Source organism: Anastrepha ludens, chromosome 2 (genome assembly GCF_028408465.1).
Source record: "Anastrepha ludens isolate Willacy chromosome 2, idAnaLude1.1, whole genome shotgun sequence".
Lineage (NCBI taxonomy): Eukaryota > Metazoa > Arthropoda > Insecta > Diptera > Tephritidae > Anastrepha > Anastrepha ludens.
In genome coordinates this window covers 44,652,330-44,678,912 of record NC_071498.1, presented here as the reverse complement: position 1 = coordinate 44,678,912, position 26,583 = coordinate 44,652,330, and the positions used below count along the sequence as shown (strand labels likewise).

The window sequence follows — 26,583 nt, the reverse complement described above, 5'->3', positions numbered from 1 at the left end:
CATTTTAACCATCAATCACTCACTGTATTCGCCTTATATGGCTCCTTGTGACTTCTACCTATTCGAAAAGTTGCATTTGCCCATGAAAGGAGGCTTTCGTAGAGGCCATCCAAAAGGCTTGTACCGACATCCTGAAGGATATTCCGGTTAATGACCTGAAACGCTCTTTCGAAAAGCTTTTAGATAGCGCAAAACAGTGTATCGAAGCCAGAGGGGACTATTTTGAATAAAAAAAACTCGTTATCAGAACAAAGCTCCTGTCATTTCTATTTTAGCTCAATTATGTTTATTTTGGACTTCACCTTGTGGTTAGATGTGAAACTATTATAAAGGGTCTATAAAAATTTAGACTATGTAAAAAATTTTTTTTTAATCAATAGCTTTATTGCGATTTGTTTGTTATTTACTTTTTACTTAAAGCTATTTAATTCATTTAAGAAAGAAAAACATTTATAGAATACATCTAGTGGTGCAATCATTTACTCATTTTTTGATACATACTAATTTAAACTAATGAGGTATTTTGAAGACTTTCTCTTGAGTCCGGTGAAGGTTGTGGGACTTGCAATTATTTCTGTGACAAGAGGGCTTGAGTGCGATGGGTGTCTTGTGTTGTGTAATGTGACCTATTTGCTTATTTCTTCAATTATTGTGGGTACTTTGACTATCTACTTTTGTGCTGTAATAAGGGGCGTTTGAAATCATTCTGCGGGTTTTCGACTGGGATCTGTGAGGTATTTCGATGTTTGAGATAGCTACAGTGCCCCAAAGTTAATTGCCATATGTCCATATCGGTTTCACGATAGCTCAGTAAAGTGAGAGCTTACTTTCGGGAGAAACATGAGAATATCGATGTAGTAGCCAATGTAGGCTTCTAAGTTTTATTGATAGAGTCTTCCATTTGTACACCGAGATATTTTTTGAAGTTAGTTTGGGCGATGATTATATATTATATATATATTATTGAGCTTAACGGGTGGATAAGTTTTTCGATTTAGTGTAAAAATGACTTGGGGAGATTTTGTGTCATTTTTTTAATGCTTGACTCTTTCAACCATTGAGTTATTTTATCAATTCCGTTCTTGAGCTTTTGGGCGGTCACATGGGGGTGGGAGTCAATTGTGTGTACGACAGTGTCATCCGCGAACGTTCCAACTGTTGTTTCTTCAGAAGCTGGTAGATCGCGTGGATATAGAAAGTGCAGGATGGTGCCCCTAATACTGCCTTGGGGTACACCAGCTGAACTTTAATATAGTTCAGACTGTTATTCGCCTTGTTTGACAAAGAAATCTCGATTGATGAAAAATGACATCATTTTAATGTCCATCATGAGCACGTACAGGTTGTCATAAGAGGATTAAAATTTCGATGGAATCTTCAGCAATCTCGATCCGAAGTTGTATTTCAGCTCTCGTTCTTGGCTTATTCACATAATCTTCACTTTACTTTACGTCACAAAAACCAAAACAACCCCTTATATTTATATACTTATAATAAACTAAAATGTATGCTTACAAAACCTGATATTTCTTGATTGCGATCTATTCTTGGTTCAACAATTATATTTTTATCGATATGAAATTGCGTCCCTTTTGTTTTGTTTACTAAACTTCCAATGTGCTTTGAGAGTACATAACAGCTGTTGGCTTGGCGGCGTAACGTCAGCGGCCGCGGTAGCCGAATGGGTTGGTGCGTGACTACCATTCGGATTTCAGAGAAAGACCGATGCTTCGAATCTCGGTGAAAGACCAAAATTCAGGAAAAGATTTTTCTAATAGCGGTCGCCCCTCGGCAGGCAATGGCTAACCTCCGAGTGTATTTCTGCCATGAAAAAGCTCCTCATAAAATTATCTGCCGGTTGGAATCGACTTGATGCCTTCAAAAACACTGAGTGCTTGTTAACAATCTGATGTTAGTTACACCTCTGCATTATGTTCATCATGGTTTGACCCTTCATCTTCTTCTTCTTCTTAATTGGCGCGATAACCGCTTACGCGATTTTGGCCGAGCTTAACAAAGCGCGCCAGTCGTTTCTTTCTCGTGCTAACCGGCGCCAGTTGGACACACCAAGTGAAGCCAAGTCCTTCTCCACCTGATCTTTCCAACGCAGAGGAGGCCTTCCTCTTCCTCTGCTACCACCTGCTGGTACCGCATCGAATACTTTCAAAGCCGGAGCGTTTGTATCCATTCGGACGACATGACCCAGCCAACGAAGCCGCTGGATCTTTATTCGCTGCCCTTCATCAGTTTGCTGAAAAATTCTTTGGGCAAAAATTGCAACTTCTAACAAAAATAAAATCTCATTTGCTTTCAAATTTGTGCTCTCATATGCCAGAGAAATGAGTTTGGCGCCGCTTTCTGGATAAAATCTGGCAAATTTTGGAGAGCTAAGGAACAACGCTAAAGTAATACCCATTTTTTTCTTCAATTTGCGTAATCTTCTATTCTACCAGTTTTAGAATTTATGCTTTTATATGGGGATATAGAAACAAATTTTGTTCAGAGAAAAAGGCAGAAATGTGTGCTTTTCAATATTTATTGCTTGCTCAAATATTTTTACCAAACCGCCTGCGATTTCCACCCACTGTACGTCGCGCAACTAGTCATCGCTTACAACACGTCAACCAGAAGTTACTTGAACAAACTGTTAGTTTTGATCTTAAAATCATGTTGCCATATCTTTACCCCACACCTCCTGTCTTCTACTGTAAACATTAAATGGAATACTGTACATTGTTGTTGATGACATTACCAACGCATATACCAACTTATCAGTCGCTCTTACTGATAAGCGATAAAAAACAAAACTAAACTATTTCCAAACCACGTACAAGGGGTATAAATACAATTTGGCCACGGAATCTACAGTATAGAACGATCAATCACTCAGTGTTGATACATTGGAACCAAAAATAAAAAACAACAAAAAGCAAAGAAATTAATTATTTGTGCAAAAAAGGCAACGAAAATGCTGTATAACAAGAATTTTATAATATTTGTCGCACTCTTCGCTTATTGTAGTGCACACTCAGTAAACACGCTCACCGATCTGCAAATAGAGGAGGAGGATTCGGAGCAGCCATGTCCATTGGTGTGCCCGGCTATGTATGCGCCGACTTGCGGCTTTGATGGCGCAGACTATCAGGAATTCGTCAACCCTTGCATGTTAAATTTGGCCAATTGCGAACGTCAAAAGACGCGTTCGTTGAAGAAACGTAAGTGAATGCTGAGTTGGATATTTTTGTAGAATATTTTAATTTATTTGTTGTTCTACTCGTATTAGCATTCGCTCAAACCGATATCGATTGGTGCGCTACAAAGTTGGTAGATCTGTATGATTGGCTGAGTAAAATGGATGTGGATCTGAATAAATCGGAATGCTTGAAACCTTGCCCGATGATTTATGCACCGGTGTGCATTTCAAATGGAAAATATCGCGCCACCATTCCAACCGCTTGCCTACTGGACCAATTTAATTGTGCGCTGAATGGCACTAAATGTGAGAGAAGCAAACATTTTAAATTTAAATTTCAAGCAAAATTTAATTTTTTTTTTAAATATTTCAGTGAGTTCCGATCTCTTTAGGGTATTGAGCTCTTATAAATGCGAGCAGTCCTAAGGCCTCAGCAGTAGATGTGGTAAGAATTTGCGCATGTGAACAGGAAAAACTTAACGCAAATTAAGAAAAAAGAAACTTCAATAAAAATTTTCTTTTGAAGACTTCAACGAATCTATTGAAATATTTAAGCGAATATATATATGAATCTACGTTTTAGTTAGTTAGAAATACTTGTAGGTGGCAGGAAATAGGCATACAGTCTGTGTATTTTGTTTGGTACAATAAATTTTTTATAAAATCTTATCTCACAAATAGTAGCGCTTTAAATCACTTATTAGCTCTACATATCTACATATGTATTTATCTACGGATGCCCTTGTATACAGGGTGGTGCGTTCACTTTTGGAATATAATTCACTCTGGCTGTAAGTAAAACATTTGTGAACATTTTTCAATGATTTGTTTTTGTTTTTGCGTCAAAGAAAAAACTTTACTATTTAACCCAAGCATTCACAAGTACATTCAATGACCTCCCCGACTGGCTTTACATAACCTTTTTTGTCACCCCAGCTCTTCATATCTACTTTTTGAGCTTCAACTCTCATTTCAAATTATCTCACCATTAGCAACTTCAATTTCGCGTTTAAACACTCTCTCTCAACAATTATCTCTGAATGATTGTCGTAACATTTACCCTTAGCTACGTTTAAAAAAAAAAAACAGGATGGAGTTAATCTCGCGTAAACACCTTCCCAAATTGTGTGATCTTCAACAGACTATCACTTTGGTGTAAAAATCGAGTACTAGAAATAAATCCGGAAAAAACGGATTTGATTTGATCCGTAGAAGACATAAAACATCTGCTCTTAAATAAATATCTCTACGAGGCAACCCCCTTAGAGTAACGGAAAGGGCTAAATATCTAGGGTTTGCCCTGGATAGGAAGCTAAATTGGCGCTCACAGTAGCAGATAGAGGAAAAGTCCTTGCGGATGGTATTTAAAAAGTTGACAAGGTTCAAAGACTCGTATCATGACCGGAACAATGTCAACCACGCGAACGGCACGGTGTAAGACTGGGTGAGCCCATCCATGTATACACAGATGGCCCAAAGCTCAAGGACAGGGTGGGTGGAAATATATATTCCGAATATATGGTAATATCCTTTAGTTTTCGACTTCCCGACTACTGCAGTGTTTTTCAGGCTGAACTGATGGCAATAATAAAGCCGTGACACTGGTAAAGTGTGATGCGATCCCTCACAAAGCATTTGACAACCTCCAATATATGGCTGAGTCATTTCACCTAAAGGTAACGTGGGCTTTTAACAAAGTTTAACAAAGCGCGCCAGTCGTTTCTTTCTCGTGCTAACCGGCGCCAGTTGGACACACCAAGTGAAGCCAAGTTCTTCTCCACCTGATCTTTCCAACGCAGAGGAGGCTTTCCTCTTCCTCTGCCTGCCGGAGCGTTTGTATCCATTCGGACAACATGACCCAGCCAGCGTAGCCGCTGGATCTTTATTCGCTGCGCTATGTCTATGTCGTCGTAAAGCTCATACAGCTCGTCGTTCCATCGCCTGCGATATTCGCCGCTGCCAACGTGCAAAGGTCCAAAAATCTTGCGCAGAATCTTTCTCTCAAACACTCCAAGCGTCGCTTCATCGGATGTTGTCATCGTCCAAGCTTCTGCGCCATACGTTAGGACGGGCATGATGAGAGCCTTGTAGAGTCTTAGTTTTATTCATCGAGAGAGGACTTTACTCTTATAAAATATTGCGCCTGAGCAATTTAGTTTTGCGGCTCGCACGATGCTCTCCAACATCAGGTTAAAGAAGTCACACGACAGCGAGTCACCCTGTCTGAAACCTCATTTGGTATCAAACGGCTCGGAGAGGTCCTTCCCAATTCTGACGGCGCTGCTGGTGTTGAGCAACGTCATCTTGCATAGCCGTATTAGTTTTGCGGGGATACCAAATTCAGACATCGCAGCATACAGGTAACTCCTTTCCGTACTGTCGAATGCAGCTTTGAAGTCGACGAAAAGATGGTGTGTGTCGATTCTCCTTTCATGGGTCTTTTCCAAGATTTGGCGTATTGTGAATATTTGGTCGATGGTAGACTTTCCAGGTCTGAAGCCACACTGATAAATCACTTATATTATTTTAGCTGTCAAAATAAAAATCGATAGCTCAAATTTTGCACGCTATATTGATCACCCTGTTTAATCGGCCTTATCGTGAATGCGATGTGAACAATTGATTTCCATAAATTACAGTACAAAATAAGAACAAAGGGAGAAAAGTGGGCCTTTCATGGTGTCATAATTTATGAGAATGATTTGTTCACAAGAAAGTCACGATAAGGTAAAATATTCTGTATACAGGTGTGGGTGTATGTACAAGTGCCGACACCAAAAAACCAGTTTCTGATACCTTCCTTTTTGACATATTTTTTTTTCTTAATAATTATTTGTTGAAAATATGGTTTGTGCAGATTTTGGTCGGAATTTTATTCGGCCGTATTCGTATGTTGTGCGTTTTCAATAGAATATTCGAATATTTCGAGACGCAGTGATTATAACTCGGGATGGAAGTAAAGGGTTTTCCAATAAGAGGTGTTATTTTGATATTTAGGGAAAAATGCTACTTTTTAATATAAATGACCGGACGTTTATTTCATTATAAAGAGGAAGGTATGCCGTTAATAATGGGAAATAACATAAGGCAAATGACCACCACGACCACGCCTACAGGAAAATACCCTTTTCATGAAATTTTCCATAACCGAATTGCAAAGTGGCTGCACTATGCCCTCGATAGCCTCACGAATTCCATCTTTCAGGTCTTAAAATGACCCTGGGCTGTTGGCGTAGACCTTCTCTTTCACGTGACCCCAAAGAAAAAAGGCTCAAGGTGTTAAATCATAAGATCTCCGTGGCCAATTGTAATCACCTCTTCGAGAGATAACACGGTCCGGAAACTTTTCTCGTAAAAGATCAATGGTTTCGTTGCTTGTGTGACACGTAGCGCCGTCTTGTTGAAAATAAACGTTGCCAAGATCAATACCATCCAATTCTGGCCATAAAAAATCGTTAATCATGCTCTTTCGACAGCACAATCAAATTCAAGAGAGCATCTGTTATTGGAAAAGCCTATATTACCGCCTTGAAATAAAACCCCAAAAGCTTTTTGTGATCTTAGGCCAATTTTTTTATATTCTTATTAATTTTTAAATTAAGTACCTGAACGGCTTACGAAAAATTGAAAAAAAAACAGATAAAATACTTTTTTTGAGCGAAAAAGCTGACTAGGGTGTACGAGATATGTTCAAAAAATAAAGTGAATTTTCAGTTTGCTCACAAAATATTTATTTATTCATCAATTCCTTTTTATATCCTTGAAAGTAGTCCCCCTCAGGCATGATATAGCGCCTTTTCGAATCCTCGAAGCAGTTCTGATATGCACTTTTTGGTAGTTCCTGGAGGTCCCTCAGCGACTCGGTTTTTATCTCCTCAATCCTCGCAAAACGCCATCCTTTCATGGGACTCGTCAATCTTTGGAACCGGAAAAAGGCGCAGAGGGCCAAATCTGGTGAATACGGTGGCTGAGGCATGATAACGGTGTTGTTTTTGGGCAAATAATCCTTCACAAGCAAAGATGAGTGAGCAGTTGCATTATCATGATGCAAAAGCCATGAATTTGTTTCAACAATTCCGGGAGTTTTTTTTCGTATTACTTCACGAAAACTACGCATAACTTCAAGGTAATACTCCTTATTTACCGTACGACCTTGTGGAAGGAACTCCTGATGCACTACGCCCTGGTAATCGAAGAAGACAGTGAGCAAAACCTTAGCATTTGATGGAACTTAGCCTGCTTTTTTTGGTCTTGGCTCTCCTTGACTCTTCCATTGAAACGATTAGTCCTTGGTTTCCATGTCATAACCATCATAACCATATACCCATGATTCGTCACCAGTTATGACCCTTTTATTCAAATCTGAATCCTCGTTGACGTCATTCAACAATTCCTGAGTTATGCTCATGCGACGTTGTTTTTGGTAAAAATTCAGCAATTTTGGAACGAACTTCGCTGCCGCGCGCTTCGTGCTCAAAATTGTCGAAAAGATTGCATGGCATGAGCCAACCGATATGCCGGCATCCTCGAAATTTGAAAATTCTCCTTATTGTTTGAACACAACTCGTATGTAGTAGAATTTCCCAAGGAATATTTTATAGGAGCAAAGAGGCTAAAAAATGTTGCTGGAGAAATTCCATTGGGAGTTTTCTTAAATAAAATCTGAATGAAAAGGACGTAAAAGTCTATAGAAACTAAAGCAGCAAATAGTTCTTCGTTCTCCTTAAGATATGCAACACTTTTTATTATTTCTTTCATTCATACCATACTTACATACATACATTTACACTGTGAATGAACGAAGCTGCTACCTGCCTTAGTAATTACATTTTTTAAACCAAAAGTTGTGTTAGTGAAGACTTAGACTTAAGGGATACCGGTGGTCTGGAGCTCGAAAATTTAGGGTATTTTTTATATGGTTCGATAAGAAAAACACAGTTTTATGGTTTGAAATACTCTTTATTATTCAGTATAGTCTCCCTGGTCATCAATACACTTGTATTCTGTATTATGAATTCTGAAGTGAGAATCTGGAAGGGCTGCAAAATACACTTTCAGAGCTTTTATGACCCCATCATATGATGAAAAACGCATGACACGCATGCATTTTTTTTTGGAAACAAATGGAAATCACTAGGAAGCAAATCTGGTGAATACGATGGATACTCCAACAATTGAAATTTTCATTAATGGATCTTAGCCCTTTCCAAAATGCTCTTGGGGCAGCATTGACACATCATATTGTCCTGATAAAAATTATTTTTTTCTTTCGCAACCTGGGTATCTCTTCACGAACTTTTTCCTTCAGCTGGTTTAAAAGGTTTCAAAATTATTCAGAATTTATTGTTTTACTAGCTTGCAAGTAATCCACAAAGAAACTCCTTTCGCTTCCCACAAAACTGATGCTAACACCTTTTTGACCGATTTCTGAACACAAACTCGTTTCGGAGCCGAACAACCAGATTCACACCACTCTTTAGCCTCTTGTTTTGATCTGGGATCATAGTGATAGAGCCAAGACTTATCCATGGTAATGAATCGGTGCACAAAACCCATTTTATGCCTTCGAAAACGCTCTAAATATTGCTGAGGAAGTCGCATTCGAATGTGCTTTTTTCATTGTCGGAGAATGCGGCACCTATTGCGCACACTGCTTTCAAAATATTGCTTACACTGCCAAATGAGATGCCTAGGACGTCTATTAAATCTCTTTCAGTCACTCGATAAGTTTTCAATACGATATCCTGGTTTTTCTACGATTTCTGGTGTTATTGCTGATTTTGGAAGTCCTTGGCGTGGATCGTGGATCGTCTATAAGGCGTGTACGACTGCGTTTAAAATCGGCAACCCATCTTTCTACTGTCCTAATTGATGGCGCAAAGTCCGAATACTCTTTCAACATTCGTTCATAAATTTCCTTTGCTTTTAAATCTTCTAAAAATAAAAATTCAATTACTGCACGACTCTTGATTTTTTCCATAAACTTAAAAAGTGTTTGCCCTTCCACCAGCTGCCTTATCTATAAAATAAAACAACCCTTCAATGCTGATTATTAAATTATTAATGAGCCCATTTTATTTGAAAATATTTATTAAATTTTATACAAAAATTATTTTACATATACCCGTAAATGGTACCTGTTTTCAACACTTGTCTTTAACATTTCTTTGTCACCTTTGCGTTGTTCTTTCACGTTGTTTGTTTATTGTCATGAGACCCAAGAATGCCGAAACGTCAATTATTTAATGTCACTTTGGGTCTTAATGTTTACCCCCCACCACAGCGTAGGCGCTAAATGCAACAACTTTTTTGGCTGCGTCCATCAACAGAGTCATTAACACTACACACAACGAAAGGTAGCCAGCACCGTCGCCACCATCGCCTTGGTCTGCCACACAATTGTTAGTATGAGTGTGTTTTGTGTGTATGTGTTTTGTTGATCGAACGGCGGTTGTTTTGTTGTTCATAGCTGTCGTTTGGTAGATTGGTTTTCCAACTTCATTGTGCATGCGCAGCACACTTGCGAAGGCCGCAGAGCGCCCGGCCACAACGTTGATTCTTACTTTGATTTGAGCAACGAAGGTTGCGACGTATACTTGACGGTACTCGTAACTACACGTAATACCCTTTTTCTCTATTTGCTTTGTTTTAATTATGCTTGTATTATTATTCCTTTTTTTCGGGGTTTTGGTATGCAAGTGCTTGCCTCGTGTCCGGGTATTTGCTGTTTGGTCGCAACTAACTAACTAACAAGCAACAACACCCAAGCCAATACAGCACGGACACTGTGTGCGTGCGCGCATTTTCTGGGAAAGAGTATGACCTAGCGTGGCTTGGCCAGACGCGTTCCAAGTATGTGTGCGATGTTTATCATACCGAGAGGCATGCGGATGGACGCGCGATAACGAATAACGTTTGAAAATAAAAATAAAAAAAAAAATCTTGAAAAGAGTTCTGGAATGGTTATTTAAGCCAACATTTTTATTTTTTTTTTTGCTGGCATGTGCATATGCATGTATGTGTGTGCGCTTGAGTGCCTCTTTGTTTGCGCGCTTTTATTTGCCCATTTGTACCATAAGTGCGTCCCCTTTCTGTCTTTTAAATTAATGTGCGCACAACATTGCATACAAAAAATCTCAGCATTGCGCTCAACCGACAACCAAATCATGCCTTCCTTCGGTATGACACTCGCGCCTGCGCACTGCGTCTTCTCGTTTCTCGCCACTCAACACTTTTTTGGTGCGTTCTTGGCGCTTCGGACATTCCGTAACTTCTTAATTGGTCAATTGGTGCAGCAAGAGTGTGGAGTCCGGTAAAGGCGGCGACATTGCCGCAAGTGCAACCAACGCGCATCCGCCCGCCGTGAAACGAGTTGGAATGCCCGCTTTTGGAGTGTTGACACACGCTGCACACAATGTGCATTTTAATTTATTAACTCAATAAATAACGACATTTTATGATGAACAGCTCGTTGCAGGGGCTCCCAGCGACATAGCATGTCCGCATGTGTGTACGATTCATATCACTGCTGTGCATTCACAGTACACAGCTGCAATGACAAACTACGCGCTTTGGACGCTTGCGCCGCTTTTGGCTGGCGAGCGGCAGCAATACAAGGTGGTCCAAATAAGATTATCGCTAATTAAAATTTCGTGAAGTTGGGAAACCAAAAATTCTTTTGTTTCGTTATTTAATAGCCACATCCCAAAACGAAGCTTTACTAGAGAGAACAAAACCCAAGTCTCAGCTAGTCGAACTTATTTTCCGTAAATAAACATAATTTATCATAAGAAATTGCAAACGTTTAACAATTTACTCATGGGATAGGATAGGATAAATGGATGCCTAAGGGAGAGGTCCCACTTGGGCAAACAATTAAAATTGGTCCACTCTTTTACCATACAGGGGAAAATAACCAAACAGGTGGAAGAAGGAAGAAGGGTCTTTGAATTAGAGGATGATGAACAACAGCGGCTAATTACGTTTGTATCGAATGTTTCAAGTTACTGATGAAATTCACCAGGTGTGTGTTGTTTAAACCCGCTATATTCGCAGGTTTAGCAAAAAAGGAGAGCCCAGATGCCCAAAACCGCCGAGAGCAAGGCAGTTGAAAAGAAGGTGCTGAGATGATTTCACCTCATCCTCCAGACAGCTTCTGCAGAAAGGACTTGAAGCAATCACAAGTCTTGCCGCATGGAGTCCTAACGACAATTCGAGAGCTGCAGCTTTGTTAGACTTAGAAGCTAACTCATACTTCATCATTTTTTTGGAGTTAAATTTTTTCCGTTTAAATTTTCTTTTCTAACTGTTTGACAGTTCGTCGCCTATGATGTTACAACAAATAAATGTTAGTTCATACATACATTTTTTCTTATGGTCTATAAAAGCGAGCATCTGTCAAAACCTGATTCCTGATTCTTGCTGCTTCATCTTCGCTTTGATTGGCCAAGTTTCACAAAAAGTTGCAGTAATCTCTCCCCCGTGCTAACCGCCGCCAACTGGAGGCACCAAATAAGCCAAGTTGGTCTCCATTCTGTCTTTCATATGAAGAGGGGCCCACAGCGGAGCACTATATCTATGTTGTTCAAAGCTCATACAGTCATCCATCACCCTCCTCCATCCTCTGAGCTATTCGCTGACCAAAATTCAAATACGCAAAAATGCTCCATAGAATCTTTTTCTTGAAGCAAAAGACAACGTTTTTCGTTCCGTGGCGGTATTCTGCTACCTAACAGTAAAGAATTTTACCGAGTGTAACAGTCAACCGTATAAAAATATTATATAATTCTCAAAGTCGTCTCTATTTGAACGACCCTGTATTGAAAGAGTTTTATATATGCACCCATATGCCACTCCTAATCTACCCCAACCCCATCGACTGCCGCGACTTCTCTGCCCAACTACTTGCGGTTAGTTAATGTAGTTAGAGTTGGTGAAATTTTTTATTGGGTGCCTTGCATATTTGCATGTTCACCCAGCTGTGGGCCGCGAGTTCTTGGAATTGCCATTTGTCAAATGAGGCTATCAAAGTTCTTAGTATTCAACCATTACATGTGAATGTGTGCAGCAAGGCTGCCTGAAGGTGAACGACAATAATAGGGAATGAAGTGGGTAATGAAAGAATATTTAATTAAAAATTTCAGCATAAATAAATTATGGGTCAGCATATGGATGGAAATATTAAATAGTTAGAATTGCTCATAAAGAACTTAAGTTAAGGTTTCTGAATCTGAAAAACCTGTGCATTATTCAAAATAGAGTTTAGTTACGACTCAAGAAAAATTTTATTAATTTTTAAAATTTTTTTATTAACTAACTGAGATACATAAGTATGTTTTTCATAAGTTTCTAATAAATAAAAATGGACCGACCCTACTTGTAACTGCTAAACATTCGCCGACCTCAAAAATACTTTAGCTAAGGCGTACACCAAACGAAGCTAAGTCTTCTTCCATTTATGTCTTCTTACGCAGAGGAGATCACTTTATTTCTATGGCACCGACAGCAAGTACCGCTTCAAATATTTTTGATAAATGCCCTGCGTGATCTAATCACTTGAGTGGCTGAATCTGAATTCATCGCACCATATTGAGGAGATGTAGCTTTTTCCCGCTGACTTGCCGATGTTGAGCGACACATCTCTACTACACGCAATGGAAAAGTACGGACATAAATTATCAAGGGGACTTATTAACTACCTTTAGGCAACCAAATTAAAAAAATGTAATAGAGAGGCGCACCAATTTCAAAAGGAATTGGCATGCAATCGTCTTGGGTCTAACAACGCATAGTGTAATTTTTTAAGGAATGATAGGCAGTTTGCGCAGAACAAAATTTTGGTCGAAAAAAACAAAACAAGTTATGTGAATAAGTCCAAAAATACGCAGAAATCCTGGAAGAATCTCAGCGAAAATTATTTAAGAAAAGCTGGCCCTGCTCTATCTCTAAATAGCGCTTATTTTATTAAGACTTTATAGGTTCCTGTAAACATGAAACGACGGGACACCTGTAGACTTACGGCAGTCATAACTGGCTTCTGGTCTATCGGAAAACAAGCCGCCAAAATGGGCATCCCTCACAACACATACTGTCATAGTTGTAAACAACCGGAGAAAAAAGAAACAATCTTCCATTTTCTCTGTGAATGCCCTGCCCTACGGAAGGACAGAATGTCAACCCTGGGCAAACCGCTGTTCGAGAGTCTCGAGCAGCTGTCTGGCTTAGACGTCAACAACCTAATAAGGTTCCTAAACTGCACAGACTGGATATAGTCCTGCTGCAAATAACTGTTAAACAATTTGGTAACGAGGATGTGGCAACAAAATGCTGCGGAAGCGCTAGTTGGATTCTGGATGAATCACCACTCTAACCAACCAACCAACCAACCATAGGTTCCTCTGTTTTAGCCACAATTACTTGGAGATCGACTTAATCAGGAGATCAACTGAGAAAAATATAAGCTGATACTACCATAAATGCCTATAAGAAGGCTCTAAGAGCAGCAAAGAAGTTTTCTTAGATAAATTTCGGCAGTGCCATGAGATACTTTCGCTACAAGCAATATGAACCCTGCACTATGGTAAAAACGATCAATATAAAATACATTTTAATGCTCCTCGTTTTAAGCAGAAGACTTATTTCGAAAGCTTAACCTGTGTGGGATATGAGCGCAGTCTATTTATAATATTTCTTCCTGAACGCAATGTTAACATATCAATTTTCTGTAAGAAAATAAATTTAGGAAGTTATATCTTTACCTTCACCAATGAAACTAAAACTCTGGGCTTCTTCAAGCTGAATTGTAAGCTTACACTGAGTGGTACGCAATTTGTGCAGAGGTGGTCAAAGAAAAAATACTCTACCTCACGTCTGACCGCAGGGATATAGAGGGAATCGTACAGCAGATGGAGGTAAACCGATTTTTTCTGGAAAACAGTGTGCCATGCGCTACTTAGAAAATCTACAAAAAGTTTATGAAAAACGAGATCAAACCAAGGAGTGATGCAAGTGAGTTCTATCCCAGCGTATTCTAGATGTACCGTCTTTAGAGTTCTGATAGAACGATATGCCTAAACGTCGTAGAAACTGTGAAAAGAAGAAAGGGGTTTCACTCTCTGTGTAGCTGCCCCACTCTGTAGAAACTCGCCTCGGTATTGCAGAAATCACTTTCAATTAATCCAAATTCACCGGCTAATCTCACTGTGTTAAAGTGGTGACTAGATTCATAAAAAATAGTGGACGGTTCAAGACAAGGGACCAAAACTGAACTGTGATATCATTATGGGTCTTTATTTTTTACAGTACTACTAGCTTTCTTGTCTTTCTTTATCCTTTATATCTTCAATAGTACCTTCTGGGTCGTTCGCCGGTGTTCGCGGTGTTTATAAATCTTCAGTAAAACTTTCTCTGGAAGGCTTTAAGATCCGCATTGTCCGATTTTTCATCGACCATTTCATTGTATCTAAAAGTAAGAGAGATAACTTTACAGGTCAATCACCTCCTCAATTCCAATTAGCTTTTATTAGCAAGTACAATTTCAGGCTGAAGATTTCTACTACTTGAAAAATGTAATTGAACAATTCAGTTTTTCAACTCAAACCGATTACTTAGATAAAGGAAGTCAATGTGGTGTTTCGTGCCCACAGCGGGACTCGAATCCGGTGTCAACCGAAACAAGCCCATTTGGCTATGGCGGCCGTGCGTATAGCATTTAAAATTGAGTCACACTTGTGGCTCGGAACTTCATGTTAGGATCCTTGCTTTGACTGACACGAATTTCATGTAATGAGCGAGCGCACAGTGTGCCTTTTGTATTTAACATTTCATAAATCATTTGAGAACTGAAAACATGTGCTAGATGGGTCTTAATTTTGTACAATTTGTATTATCGTAGCTGCAAGTACAATGTGACACAAAATAAATCACGCTATCGGAGGATTTATGATCTATGCAAATGGCGTCATACGTCAATTATAAATACAGTATGTGTCAGAAGAAAAGAACCGGTTTTTTCATGTAACTTCAAGATATATTTCGCTCTGCTTTTTGCTGCATAATAGTCCCACTCAAGGGCTACGGTGCTAGTGCTAACTCAGGTTATTGTCGTTCGAAACTTTCCCGTAAACGCAACCAAACAAAAATGAGTGAGAAGTACGCGAAGCGGGACCCTTCTTTGTGACTTTGCCAAGCACGATCAGTTCTTACTAAAAAGGGAATAAATGTGAGTATCAACACCATCGAACGTCGACGGAAGGAGGCGAACATATCCTACCGTCCCACATCATCAAAACCACTGCTTTCAGAAAAACACATTGAGAAACAACAAAACAAGAAAATGGCATCACAGTATTGGACTGACCTTTGCAGTCCCCAGACGCCAACCTCATTGAAAATGTGTGGGGAACTATGAAAACCCATTGGAAATGGAGCGCGTAAAGGTCAAAATAAAGATTTCCATCACTCAAAATTATTATTTTTTGGATTTAATAAAAAAGTTATTCGAAAACAAAAATGGATGAATAATTTTGCGCCACTTTGCAGATTAATAAAAAGATTTTAATTAATAATAAATTGATTTTTGTACCCAGTTTTTTCCACTTGTGAGAAAAGAAAATGTTTTTGGCCTGATGTAGGAATTTTACTTTGAGCTACTGTATGTAAATGTGTCTTATTCTATACCTATTTATATATATTATTGTATATATATATTATATGGTTCCGCAACTGGAATAATTTATTTCATCATCCCGTGTTGCTTAGGGGTTTTTTCTAATCAATAATCGAATAAAAGTTATTCGCGAGCTTAGCACTTGAGACGAGACCTTCTGAGTATCGTTTAATCCCTTTAAAGTGCTAGCTTTTGAAAAAATGTATAGCAAACATATACCCGTGAATATTTTGTAGAGACACTGGACAAAGTAGACAATTTCAATGATTTTAGATACCTTCAAGACTATTGAAAATATTCCATAGTAAGGGATTATAAATTTTGTTCGTCATAACTGCTTTGCCATGATTGTGTTTGCATATACAGGGTGCCCGGTGGCAGAATGGAATCAAAAGCTAAATCAAAAAGGAATAATGAAAGTTTATTTCATTAACTATTACAAAGACGATAAGTGCAGATTTTATTTCGCCGGATACACTCTTGGAATCTGGTCTCCGTACTCCGTACCACTCGCCGGAGAAGTGCTGTCGCGATGCCATTAACCTAATGATATTTTCTTTTAGTGCTGGGCTGGCTGCTGGGTTTGTTTCATAGACTTTACTTTTGAGGTGCCACCATAGAAAAAAGTTCATAGGTATAACCTGGGTAATCAGGTTATGTCACCCAAATGTCTTATCAGTTTTTTAGGGAAGAAATCAAACAATATCGCCATAGTCTCTCCGGCCGTGTGCGGCTTAGCGCTATATTGCTGAAACCATTGGTGTGTGCTGAAGGAAGGATACTCTCTCATTATTGGCAGAAAATAATCGTTCAGCATGCGCCGATAAGAGATACCGTCCACAAAAATCCATCATGATATTAACGATTTTCTAAAAAATATATTTCAATTATTCCATTGCTTGGCAATGCACCCCAAACCGCCACTTTGGGGCTGTGAAGTGGTTATTGAGGTTTTGATAGTGGGTTTTGTCTTTTATGTGACCAATAACGGCAATTTTGTTTATTTACACTTCCATTTAAATGTAAATGGGCTTTCGTACAATCTACAAAATTACTCCATTTTGTCTCGCCGAAATGTTTACATAAATTGTAATCGTTATTTTGAAGCGCTTGCACGATTTAAATTTAGTCTAATTCTAAGAGTCTTCCTCAAACTTTCATGCACAATAGTTTTTGGAGGCCCCAGGGTGACCACTCTTTTGCGTACGGACTAACGCGTATTGTCGTGCAAACTTGTAGCGACGAGTTCAATATTTTCATTTGTCCTCGATGGCCGTAAAATAATCAAATCTTCACTTGGGGCATCACGTAAACGTCGAAAGTCGTAAAGTGAGCAAAATCTACGACGAGCAGTTGCAAACGAATCGTTGGCCTTGAAAACGCTTCGATTGCGAAGGTGCATTGTTCACCCATCCACTCCGACCCGCACGAATAATAAAGCTGAAGCGGTCTCCCTCCCGCTCATACGCTCAGCGGTTGAGGAGAAACTTTAAATGTAAAACCTAATTATGCCATCGGGCACCCTGTTTGTATATTTCAAGTGAATGTTAAGAAAGTTGCACCAAAGTTGAGTGTTGGTCTGGAAAACGAACTCAAAAGTTTTATATGCCATAACAGAAATAAATAAAAAGTTTATAAATAGCTCAAGGGGTTACCGTATTATTAAAAGTAGTGAATTTAAGCAGAAAGTAAGTTTGTAGATAAGTAAGACTGCATGTAAAACCTCTTAAGAATAGCTGAATAAATAGTTGAAAGGCTTTATAGAAAACTGACTTAAGGCAACGTCTTTATACTTGGTCACATGAGTCTAAGGGTGTAATAAAAATTTTGTAAACAAAACAATTTGTTCTTGTTTTTAATTCCAATAACTTCACACTTTTCCAATTAAACATAAGTTGTTGATGCTTAATTTTGAATAATTTAGAGCGGATTGAAGGGGCTTTTTATAGCTCAGACCATTTGCAAACCATGGCCACAATCCTGCCCGCGAAGTAGCACCAAAGCGGTCTTAAGATCTTTAAAATTCGCTTTATTTGATACTCCCGGCCTTCAATAATGCGTTTAAGACTTATGTCTCCATTCTTTAAAGCGATTCCTCAGCGCAAAGAATATAGAAACTAAAACTTTCTTTCAGTTAAAACAAAAAAAAAAGTATTACGGGTTGTGGCGATTTACTAAGTGAAAAGCCGTACATCAAATTTGCAGCACCATTGTCCGAAGGCTTGGTAAGACTTATAATTTCCCATCGCTTAAAGGATCTGGCAGCATGAAAAATGTTCCTCAGAAAATTTTGGCACATATTACTTTACGGATATACTTTGTTGTACAGTTTAACCAAAGGTATATGACTCCCCAGATTCAGGATGATCTTTCGGTAAAAGTCTGTTTCAATTTCCAGAGAATGTGCACCCGTTCATGACGTAAAAAGAAATGCTTCTGGGAAAAATTGCACCCGCAAATAGCGCCATGTTTGTTTGGTCCCGTCTGTTTGGCTACGTCTCTGGAGCCGAGATACCAGTATTTTTAAAAATGCTATTCATGGCCTGATTTATAAAAGCTACAAAAGCTGCTTTGCTACTTTGCGATATTACTCTCACTTGGAAATGAAATGTGGGGAGTGAAGAAAGGGCTAAGTATTGTTAACACCTGCTACGAGTATACTTTTGCGAACCAATTTTATAAAATTACTTTGGACACAACCTGAACTTCAATGCCCGAAATTACAAAATTGCGAATTCCATTTCGATCTCTATGGGCCAGTTTAGCCTAAGCAAAAGTGTATTTAATTTTCCTACATATTCAATATTCATATTTAATTTTCCTACAAGTACGGCAATTACGGGGGTATTTTTATTGAAATTTTGATTTATAATAAACGGAATGCAATCGGCTCCAGAAAATGGGTGTAGCAAAAAGAATATTCCAGAAGTTTTGTAACCTACTTAGATTCAAAACAAGAGGTATCCGAATGAAGAAGGGCATTTACGAACTTTCATTCTGTTAGTTTGTTTCACTCTTAAATCAAATAGACTTCTCCTATTTATAAAGGAATCGCTATTTGTAGTGATACGCCAGCAACAGCCACGAAAATATTTTTTTAATGACCAAAGCTATGACAAAATCAAAATGACAACTTATATGAAAGAGCAATGCATATAGCGGACAATACTGTACCAGAGGTTCATAAAAGCATTCATCCACCATAGGTAATGGTATGGTGGAGAGTATCTCATAAATGCCACACTTGTTTACACTTTAATGAAAGGACTGTACCCTTACCAGTACTACATAGTGTACCAAGAAGATGTCTTGGGATACTTAGTAAGGTATTCAACAGAAACCCTCTTTAATTTATTAAACTGGGTGTTTCAACATCGACCTATAAATCTGAAACAACCCCAGAATAGTTATGGCATAATATTTCAGCCTATACATATTTCCGTTGAAGATTGGCACCCGGACAGCAGATACTTGGCCCCTAAATTATAGTCAGAGCTAGAGGGCCTGCAAATTTCGTCTCCATTACTTAGAAAATCTAAAGCAAGCACCGCCATCCATACCTATGGAAACCATTCATGCCGCTATAGCACAATGGCTGGACTGTTTGGGAGTCTGTGTTAAAGAAACCGGCGATTAATTCGAATATTTTAAGGTATTCCACAATTAGCAACTCCACATACCCGTACATACAGGGTCCGGCACTCGAAGTGTAAGCAATTAAAAAGGCCATAAATTTTGTTTGGAAAATTAATTTTTTTCAATTCAAAGTAAAAAATGTGTGAAAATAATACAAAATTAAGAATCAATTTACTTTTGCTCAATATGACCACCTTTGCCTTAACTATGGTCTTGAGACTGTCCAGAAACGAATAGCCAGCTGCCCGAATGGGACTTGTAAGTAGTTTGGCCCTTTCGCGAGCAATGGCTTTTTTCAGCGCCTCGAGACCGGTGAATCTTTTATTCCGAACTTTGCTCTCCAAAATGGTGCAAAGAGAATAATCCATCGGATTCCCTCACTGTGGTTGCAGTGGCCCTAACCATTATTTGTGGCGAGTGCTGCCTCCTGGTGGCCAATCAATAACTAAAATTCTCGTATGAATGGTCGGCCAAATAAACCTATCTTGTAAGGCTTGACTTTGAGATCATTTTTCAGTATGCGACGGATGCTACGGTCAGATATATTCAGTTCTTTCGCCATTTGATTGCCACTTAGTCGGGGATTTGAACCATTTTACGTGTCATTGCAGTCTTTTGATGACCATCTCCATGACGTTTCGCAGTGCTACCAGTATAATTGTAACGAGTAATGGTGCGATAAACAAAAACTTTGTCTACTTTAAGGTGCTCGAGCTCAGGAACAATCGCTGATTGTGATTTTCCAGCCAAATATGACGCAATCACCCGTGCATCAGCTGCGCGAGCGGTCTGAAGTTGGTTACACTTCGAGTGCCGGACCCTGCATAAAAACGTAGGCAATTTCTTCAGAAAAGCATCCTGAAAACTCCAGCGCGATTTCAACGTTTTTTATATATTGTAGTTAGTCGTAGATGGTTTGTGTGTAGCACTCATTTTAAATGGGTGTTGCCACTAGTTTGTGTTAGGAGTAAAAAAAGTACTATATAAAAAGTATTACAGTATGTATATCAACACAAATATATATATTACAAAAACATATTTTTATTAGCGTTGCCACCTGAACTTTATTGTAAAAATAGCAACTTAGCCCAAATTTCAATTGAATAGTAAAATATGGGTATCAAATGAATGGTGCTCAAGTTTAACACAAAATATTTTGAGATGGCCTTGTCACATAATTTTAATTCCAAAAATTGCCCGATACATTTAATTTGAATACCAAAATATGGATTTCAAATGGAAGGTGTTTAAATGAGCTTTACCTGAAATTATTTTGTTTTTTATTAAGAAATTAATTACACAAATGTATTAATTGATGGCTGCATAAATATAGATTTAGTCAAATAATATTTCTAAACGGGGTTGCCAATTATTTTGAAGAAAAAAATTTAAATTAATAACAAAATTTATTTAGGGGACCCTCAAAATAAGTTAAACAAATTAATTTAATTAAAATTATTTGTGTATGTCGTTGCCACCTAACTGTGGGGGCATACGTGGTGAGTAACAGTACAGACGAATTAAGTATAAGTCCGCGAATATCATGCAAATTTTGTCTGAGAATATTTAATTAAAACTTATTAATTCAGCAGCGTTGCCACTTAGCTTTTTAATTCAAAAAGTCTTGAAATAACCTTTTTTTTTTTTTTTTTTTTTTTTTTTTACGAGGAGGAAGCATCGAAAGCCTGTACCCCGTCAGTGTAGGACTTTAACCCAACTAAACCTCCTACCGTCCATGTACCGATCCCCTCCCGGTACTACCGTTAAGTAAATCGTCGGGAAGGCGGTTGAACTCTAGGCTCTACGTCAGTTACACTTCACATGCAGTCCGTCAAAAGTTGCATGTACTTTAATCCTCCCCCAGTTTTGTTTGTTACCGAAGCAAACCACCCCAGTTGGGCCTGTCCACTCCCTCCCACCATACTTGTCACACGTCGACTTAAGAGTTCGTTTCTTTGTCAAGTATCGTCTGTTTATCTGCCGCTGACCTCGGATATGTCTGCGAGCTTTAATGCATAAATTATTTGGCTAATTGCGGCCGAGATCTTATCCCACGCATACTTTGAAGACATCATGATATCCACTATGTTTTCTGGTGCTATCGGATCATCTGATAGTGAAGCTAAATCCTCTCTGATAGTCACAAATCGCGGGCATACAAAAAATACATGTCTTGCATCTTCCTCTTCATGGCATATTCGACATAAAGGCGAATCACGTATCCTAAGGCGATGTAGATACTTCTGGTAGCAACCATGGCCTGTCAAAAATTGCGTTAGCTGGAAATTAGGCTCACCATAGCTTCTATTTAGCCATTTTTCGATTTTTGGGATTACTGTATAAGTCCACCTTCCCTTTGTCGCGTTTTCCCAACGCTCCTGCCATTTCAGCATGGATGTAGCCTTCTCTCTTTTTATGATCGCGGATATGTTACTGTGGTCCTGTTCTTTCTGCACGAACACTCTCGCTCTTTCTTCCGCCAATATATCTATCGGAATCATGCCTGCGATCACCATTGCCGCTTCGTCAGAGGTGGTTTTATATGCGCTTATCACCCTCAGTGCGCAAAGTCTGTACATGGCTTCGTACGGTCTTCTATATGCTTTTACCTTCATGGATTTTGCCCATACTGGTGCTGCATATAGCAGGGTGCATGCGATGACGCTAGATAATAGCCTGCGTTTGCTGCTTCTCGGCCCACCCACATTCGGGAGCATTCTAGAGAGCGCACTGAACATTCTTGATGCTTTGTGGGTTATATATTCCGCATGTGGGCCAAAACTGAGCCGGTCGTCAATTATAACACCCAGATATTTGAGCTGACGAGACGATTTAAATTTATGTGTGCCTATGCTGAAAGAGGCTATCTCTGGTTTCTTGAAATTACCTTATAATACAAAGTATTTACACACATCTATTTTTTATGCTTCTTTAGAAGATAAAAACTTTCGAAAATAGGATATGGTATATTCCCGCCAAAAAGTTAGTACTCAGATAAATTAAATCACACAATTCTGGGGGAAAAAATGGAGATGAAGTGACGTGTTGCACAAGATAAGTCAACCGAGTCCTGAGGGTTTGAAGATTACCAGCACGCCAAATCATATTATTCATTTAATTATCACAAATTGAATCTCTGATAACACCGTGCGAAAAAAATGTACTTGGATGATTTTCTTATGCACGTAAAACTATAGATTTCACATAATAATGCTTTGCTTAAGCGCCGATAATGTGGCTCATAGTGCCAAAGTAATGCGGTAAGTAAGTAATTTAATTTTGTAAAGGACTTTCAAGTTTCAAATGGCTCAATTTTAATTACTTGCACTCATTCTATGATATCAAAATGCATGTCAGATGCAAGAGGTTACATCCAGCAACCAAAAAATGTACTTACTAATTTTCTATAGTATCCATTGCGTATACTTTATCTCATAGGAAGAGAGTTTAACTATTCTTTAACGTTTCTATAAAACAGCAAGAGGAATGAAGTCACATAAAAATACCCTTAATACACATTTTTTCAAAATAATTCATTGTGATCTTTCAAGAATACTCAGATAAATTATGAGTATTCCTATGAAATTTAGTGAAAAAATGTTCACTTGACATTATTTTTCTCCTGACGAAAAGTAAACAAAATCGAGATTTTTTAGAGACTTCTCAAACTTTTTCAGGATGTTTGAAATCGAACGTAATTATAAATCAAAAGTGAAATATTAAATTTGAAATTGAAAGTGTGCTGTTGTTGTGTATTGCGCTTTTGTTCTGGGAATTTTTCGGGCCCGGTTACGGATACCTCAAGTTTGACGACAGTGAACACAACTTATTCGCGCTTGAGGATAGATTCCATGTGGATATCAAGCGAATACGACATATTTATTGTTTCATCTCTTAAAACTTAAATGTAAAGTGAAAGAAGTAATATATTTTTTATCGTAAATAATGCAGAATGAAATGTCAAAGGGACGCGGCACTTCACGCCCATGATTTGCGCATGTGTGGATAAAAGTTCGATGAGGCGGACTTGCGCCTTCTGTCATTCAACAAATTAATAATTTCGGTCTGTTTGAAAAACGAACGACGGTAAAATTATTGTTGATACAAAAAAACTAAAAAATGGTTGGTGGGGTAAACATTTGTGGTTATAGATATTTTTTTATACCAATTATAAAAGAAACACAAAAAAAAACACGCTCTTTTTACCACTTCGTCTCACCTATACGGATTTCCTCTACTAAATCAATTTAATAGAATTTAATTTTTCAGGCAGGTGGTAACCCTCTTAATCTTTAAATTAAAACGTTTTCAATATTCCACTTAACTCATTAATTTAGTTTTTCATAGTGCGCTTTTTTACATTCTGTTCGCTTTGCGCCCATATTTCCTAAATTTTCTATATTTGATTGATACGGTCGTATTTCAGTTAACTTTTGCTAAATTTAATAACCCTGTATAAACAGGTGGCATTTATACTCATGATACCCTTATGAAAGCGCTTTCGTTTACTTATATTTCATTTATATTATTGAGAAACTTTAATTTAAAATATCGCAAAGGTAGCAACGCCCAAAAACATGTTTGGAAAATAGAAGTTTTAACACCTTTACTTTTGACACCCGGATTGAAGTGTTTTGTCAATCCTATTAGTTTTATCAAGCTTTTTAAACAGGTGGCAACTCGTCAGGAGAATGAAATATACTTTATGTCCTATTGTCATGCCTATACATATAATATATATATACACACGAGGTGTTTTCAAAAGTGTCGCGAATTTTGTGTTTTTTCAAAAATGATTTATTTATTCATTAATATCTATTTTGTCCCCTTCAAAGTAATCCCCATGAGATATTATGCAGTTGTGCCAACATTTTTTCCAAGCTTCGAAGCACTTCAAAAAATCATTTTTTTTATCTTGTTCAGCTCCTCCTTCGATGCCGTCTTTATCTCGTCAATCGTAGCGTAGCGTCGTCCTTTCATGAGCCTCTTCAGTTTCCGGAACAAGAAAAAGTCACAGGGGGCCAGATCTGGGAATACGGTGGCTGTGGCATCATTAGTGTGTTGCTTTGGCCAAAAAATCGCGCACAAGCAACGATGTGTGAGCAGGCGCGTTATGGTGATGCAATAGCCAATTTTTGTTCTTCCACAAATTCGGGCCTTTCTGGCTGATTGCTTCCCGCAAATTGCGCATAACTTCCAGGCAATATTCCTTATTGACCGTTTTACCTTGTGGCAAGAACTCATGATGCACAATGCCCCTGCTATCGAAGGAAACGGTAAGCAAAACTTTTACATTCGACCGAACTTGGCTCGCTTTTTTCGGTATTGGTTCGAGCGGCAGCTTCCATTGAGATTATTACGCTTTGGTTTCCACGTCATAACCATAAACCCACGATTCGTCACCAGTTATGACCCTCCGGAGCACATTTGGGTCGTCGCGGACAGAGTCCAACATCACATTAGCAATGTTCATCCGATGCTGCTTTTGGTCGAAACTGAGCAGTTTTGGGACGAATTTTGCGGCGACCCGTCTCATGCCCAAATCATTGAAAAAAATCGAATGGCACGAGCCAATCGATATATCTAGGTCCTCAGCAACTTCTCTAATGGTGATTCGATGATTGGCCAATACCATTTTCTTCACTTCATCAATTGTTTCGTCTGTTGTTGAAGTGCTCGGGCGTTCGGCACACTTTTCGTCGTTCACATCTTCTCGGCCTTCTGAGAACATTTTGTACCACCGATAAACGTTACTTTGGCCCAAAGTATCTTCTCCGTATGACACAGTCAACATTCGGAAAATGCATCCGCGCACTTAATTTCGTTTTTCACACAAAATTAGATACAGGTTCTTTAATGATGGATTTTTGAATAGGTAAAAATCGAAGACGAGCCGAAACACGTGGAAGCAAAGCAGCTGTCAACAAATAACTGAACATTTAAAATGGCCGAACTCGTCGGCATGAGTGCGAGACATGAGTACCAACATATCGTCCCAAAAAAATCGAAATTCGAATATACGTAACCTGCGAAAATTCAAAATTCGCGAGACTTTTTGAACACACCTCGTATATAATTGGCGCTTACACTCTTTTTTAGTGTTTGACCGAGCTCCTCCTTCTCTTTGTGGTGTGCGTCTTGATGTAGTCCCACAAATGTTCTCATACCTGCCTAATATATGTAAATATACACAAATATTTAAATATACTTTACGACCTGTTCTCATATCTACCAGATATAAATACAGTGAAACCTTCCTTGAGCGAGGGGAGTCAGTCAGCTTTTGTCCATTTAAGAGAGGTGTCCACTCAGGGAGGATAACTTCTTCCACAACATAAGACTTGGTATAGGAAAACCGTCCGCTCAAAAGAAGTGTCCGGCTAATAGAGGTGTCCTTTAAAAGAGGTTTCACTGTATACACAACTGATAAAAATAACTCGAACCGTTTCGGTTTGTGCGAACACAAACTCCGTGACACGAAATTTTTATATATTAGATTATTTTTTCATAAAGCCTAGCTCAAAATATAAGAAAAGTTACATAAATCCAAGTTTCAAGCTTTGTACAAAAATTATAAAAATTCAAATGGTTTTCAACAAAATTTAAACTTCTTTATTCAGAATTTAAAAAAAAAATTGCAGTACGCTATTTTATAGACTATTAAATTTTAGTGCAATTACAGGGTTTGATTGAAAAGTAATGAGCTTTCCCGCGCGGAGCGTCTGCCAAGCGATCAACCGAATCGGCTGGTGGGGGAAAATGATCGTTGGACCTTCCCCTTCCACTAGTAAACGGTCCCAGTTCGCTGGCAACAGCGGTGCAGTCAACATCGCTCCGCGCGTGGAAGCTGTTTTAAAAGTATGTTAGGATTTTGCAGTGGCGAAAATGATCAGCATGGTTTTGACCTTGGATTTCGACATGCACGACGGTCAATGTTCAAAAATTCAGGAACCCGGTTCACATCTTCGTCTGTTTGCGTCATCGAAGGCCTTCCAGATCGCTGTTCGTCTTCGACGTCCTCCCGGCCTTCCTTGAACGACTTGTGCCATCGTTTTACCTGGGCACTGGACAGAGATTGGTCCCCGTA

At 38.7% G+C, this 26,583-nt stretch overlaps 1 protein-coding gene across 1 annotated transcript; it reads left to right on the top strand.

Annotated features, from left to right (window-relative positions):
• Positions 1 to 2,856: 2,856 nt before the first annotated feature.
• LOC128857410 (enhancer of split M1 protein) lies at positions 2,857 to 3,726 on the top strand. The gene is made up of 3 exons (XM_054093170.1): positions 2,857 to 3,215; positions 3,284 to 3,499; positions 3,567 to 3,726. Exons 1-3 carry the CDS (start codon positions 2,969 to 2,971, stop codon positions 3,617 to 3,619), a joined length of 516 nt encoding a protein of 171 aa, XP_053949145.1. The 5' UTR covers positions 2,857 to 2,968; the 3' UTR covers positions 3,620 to 3,726.
• The last annotated feature ends 22,857 nt before the right edge of the window (positions 3,727 to 26,583 follow it).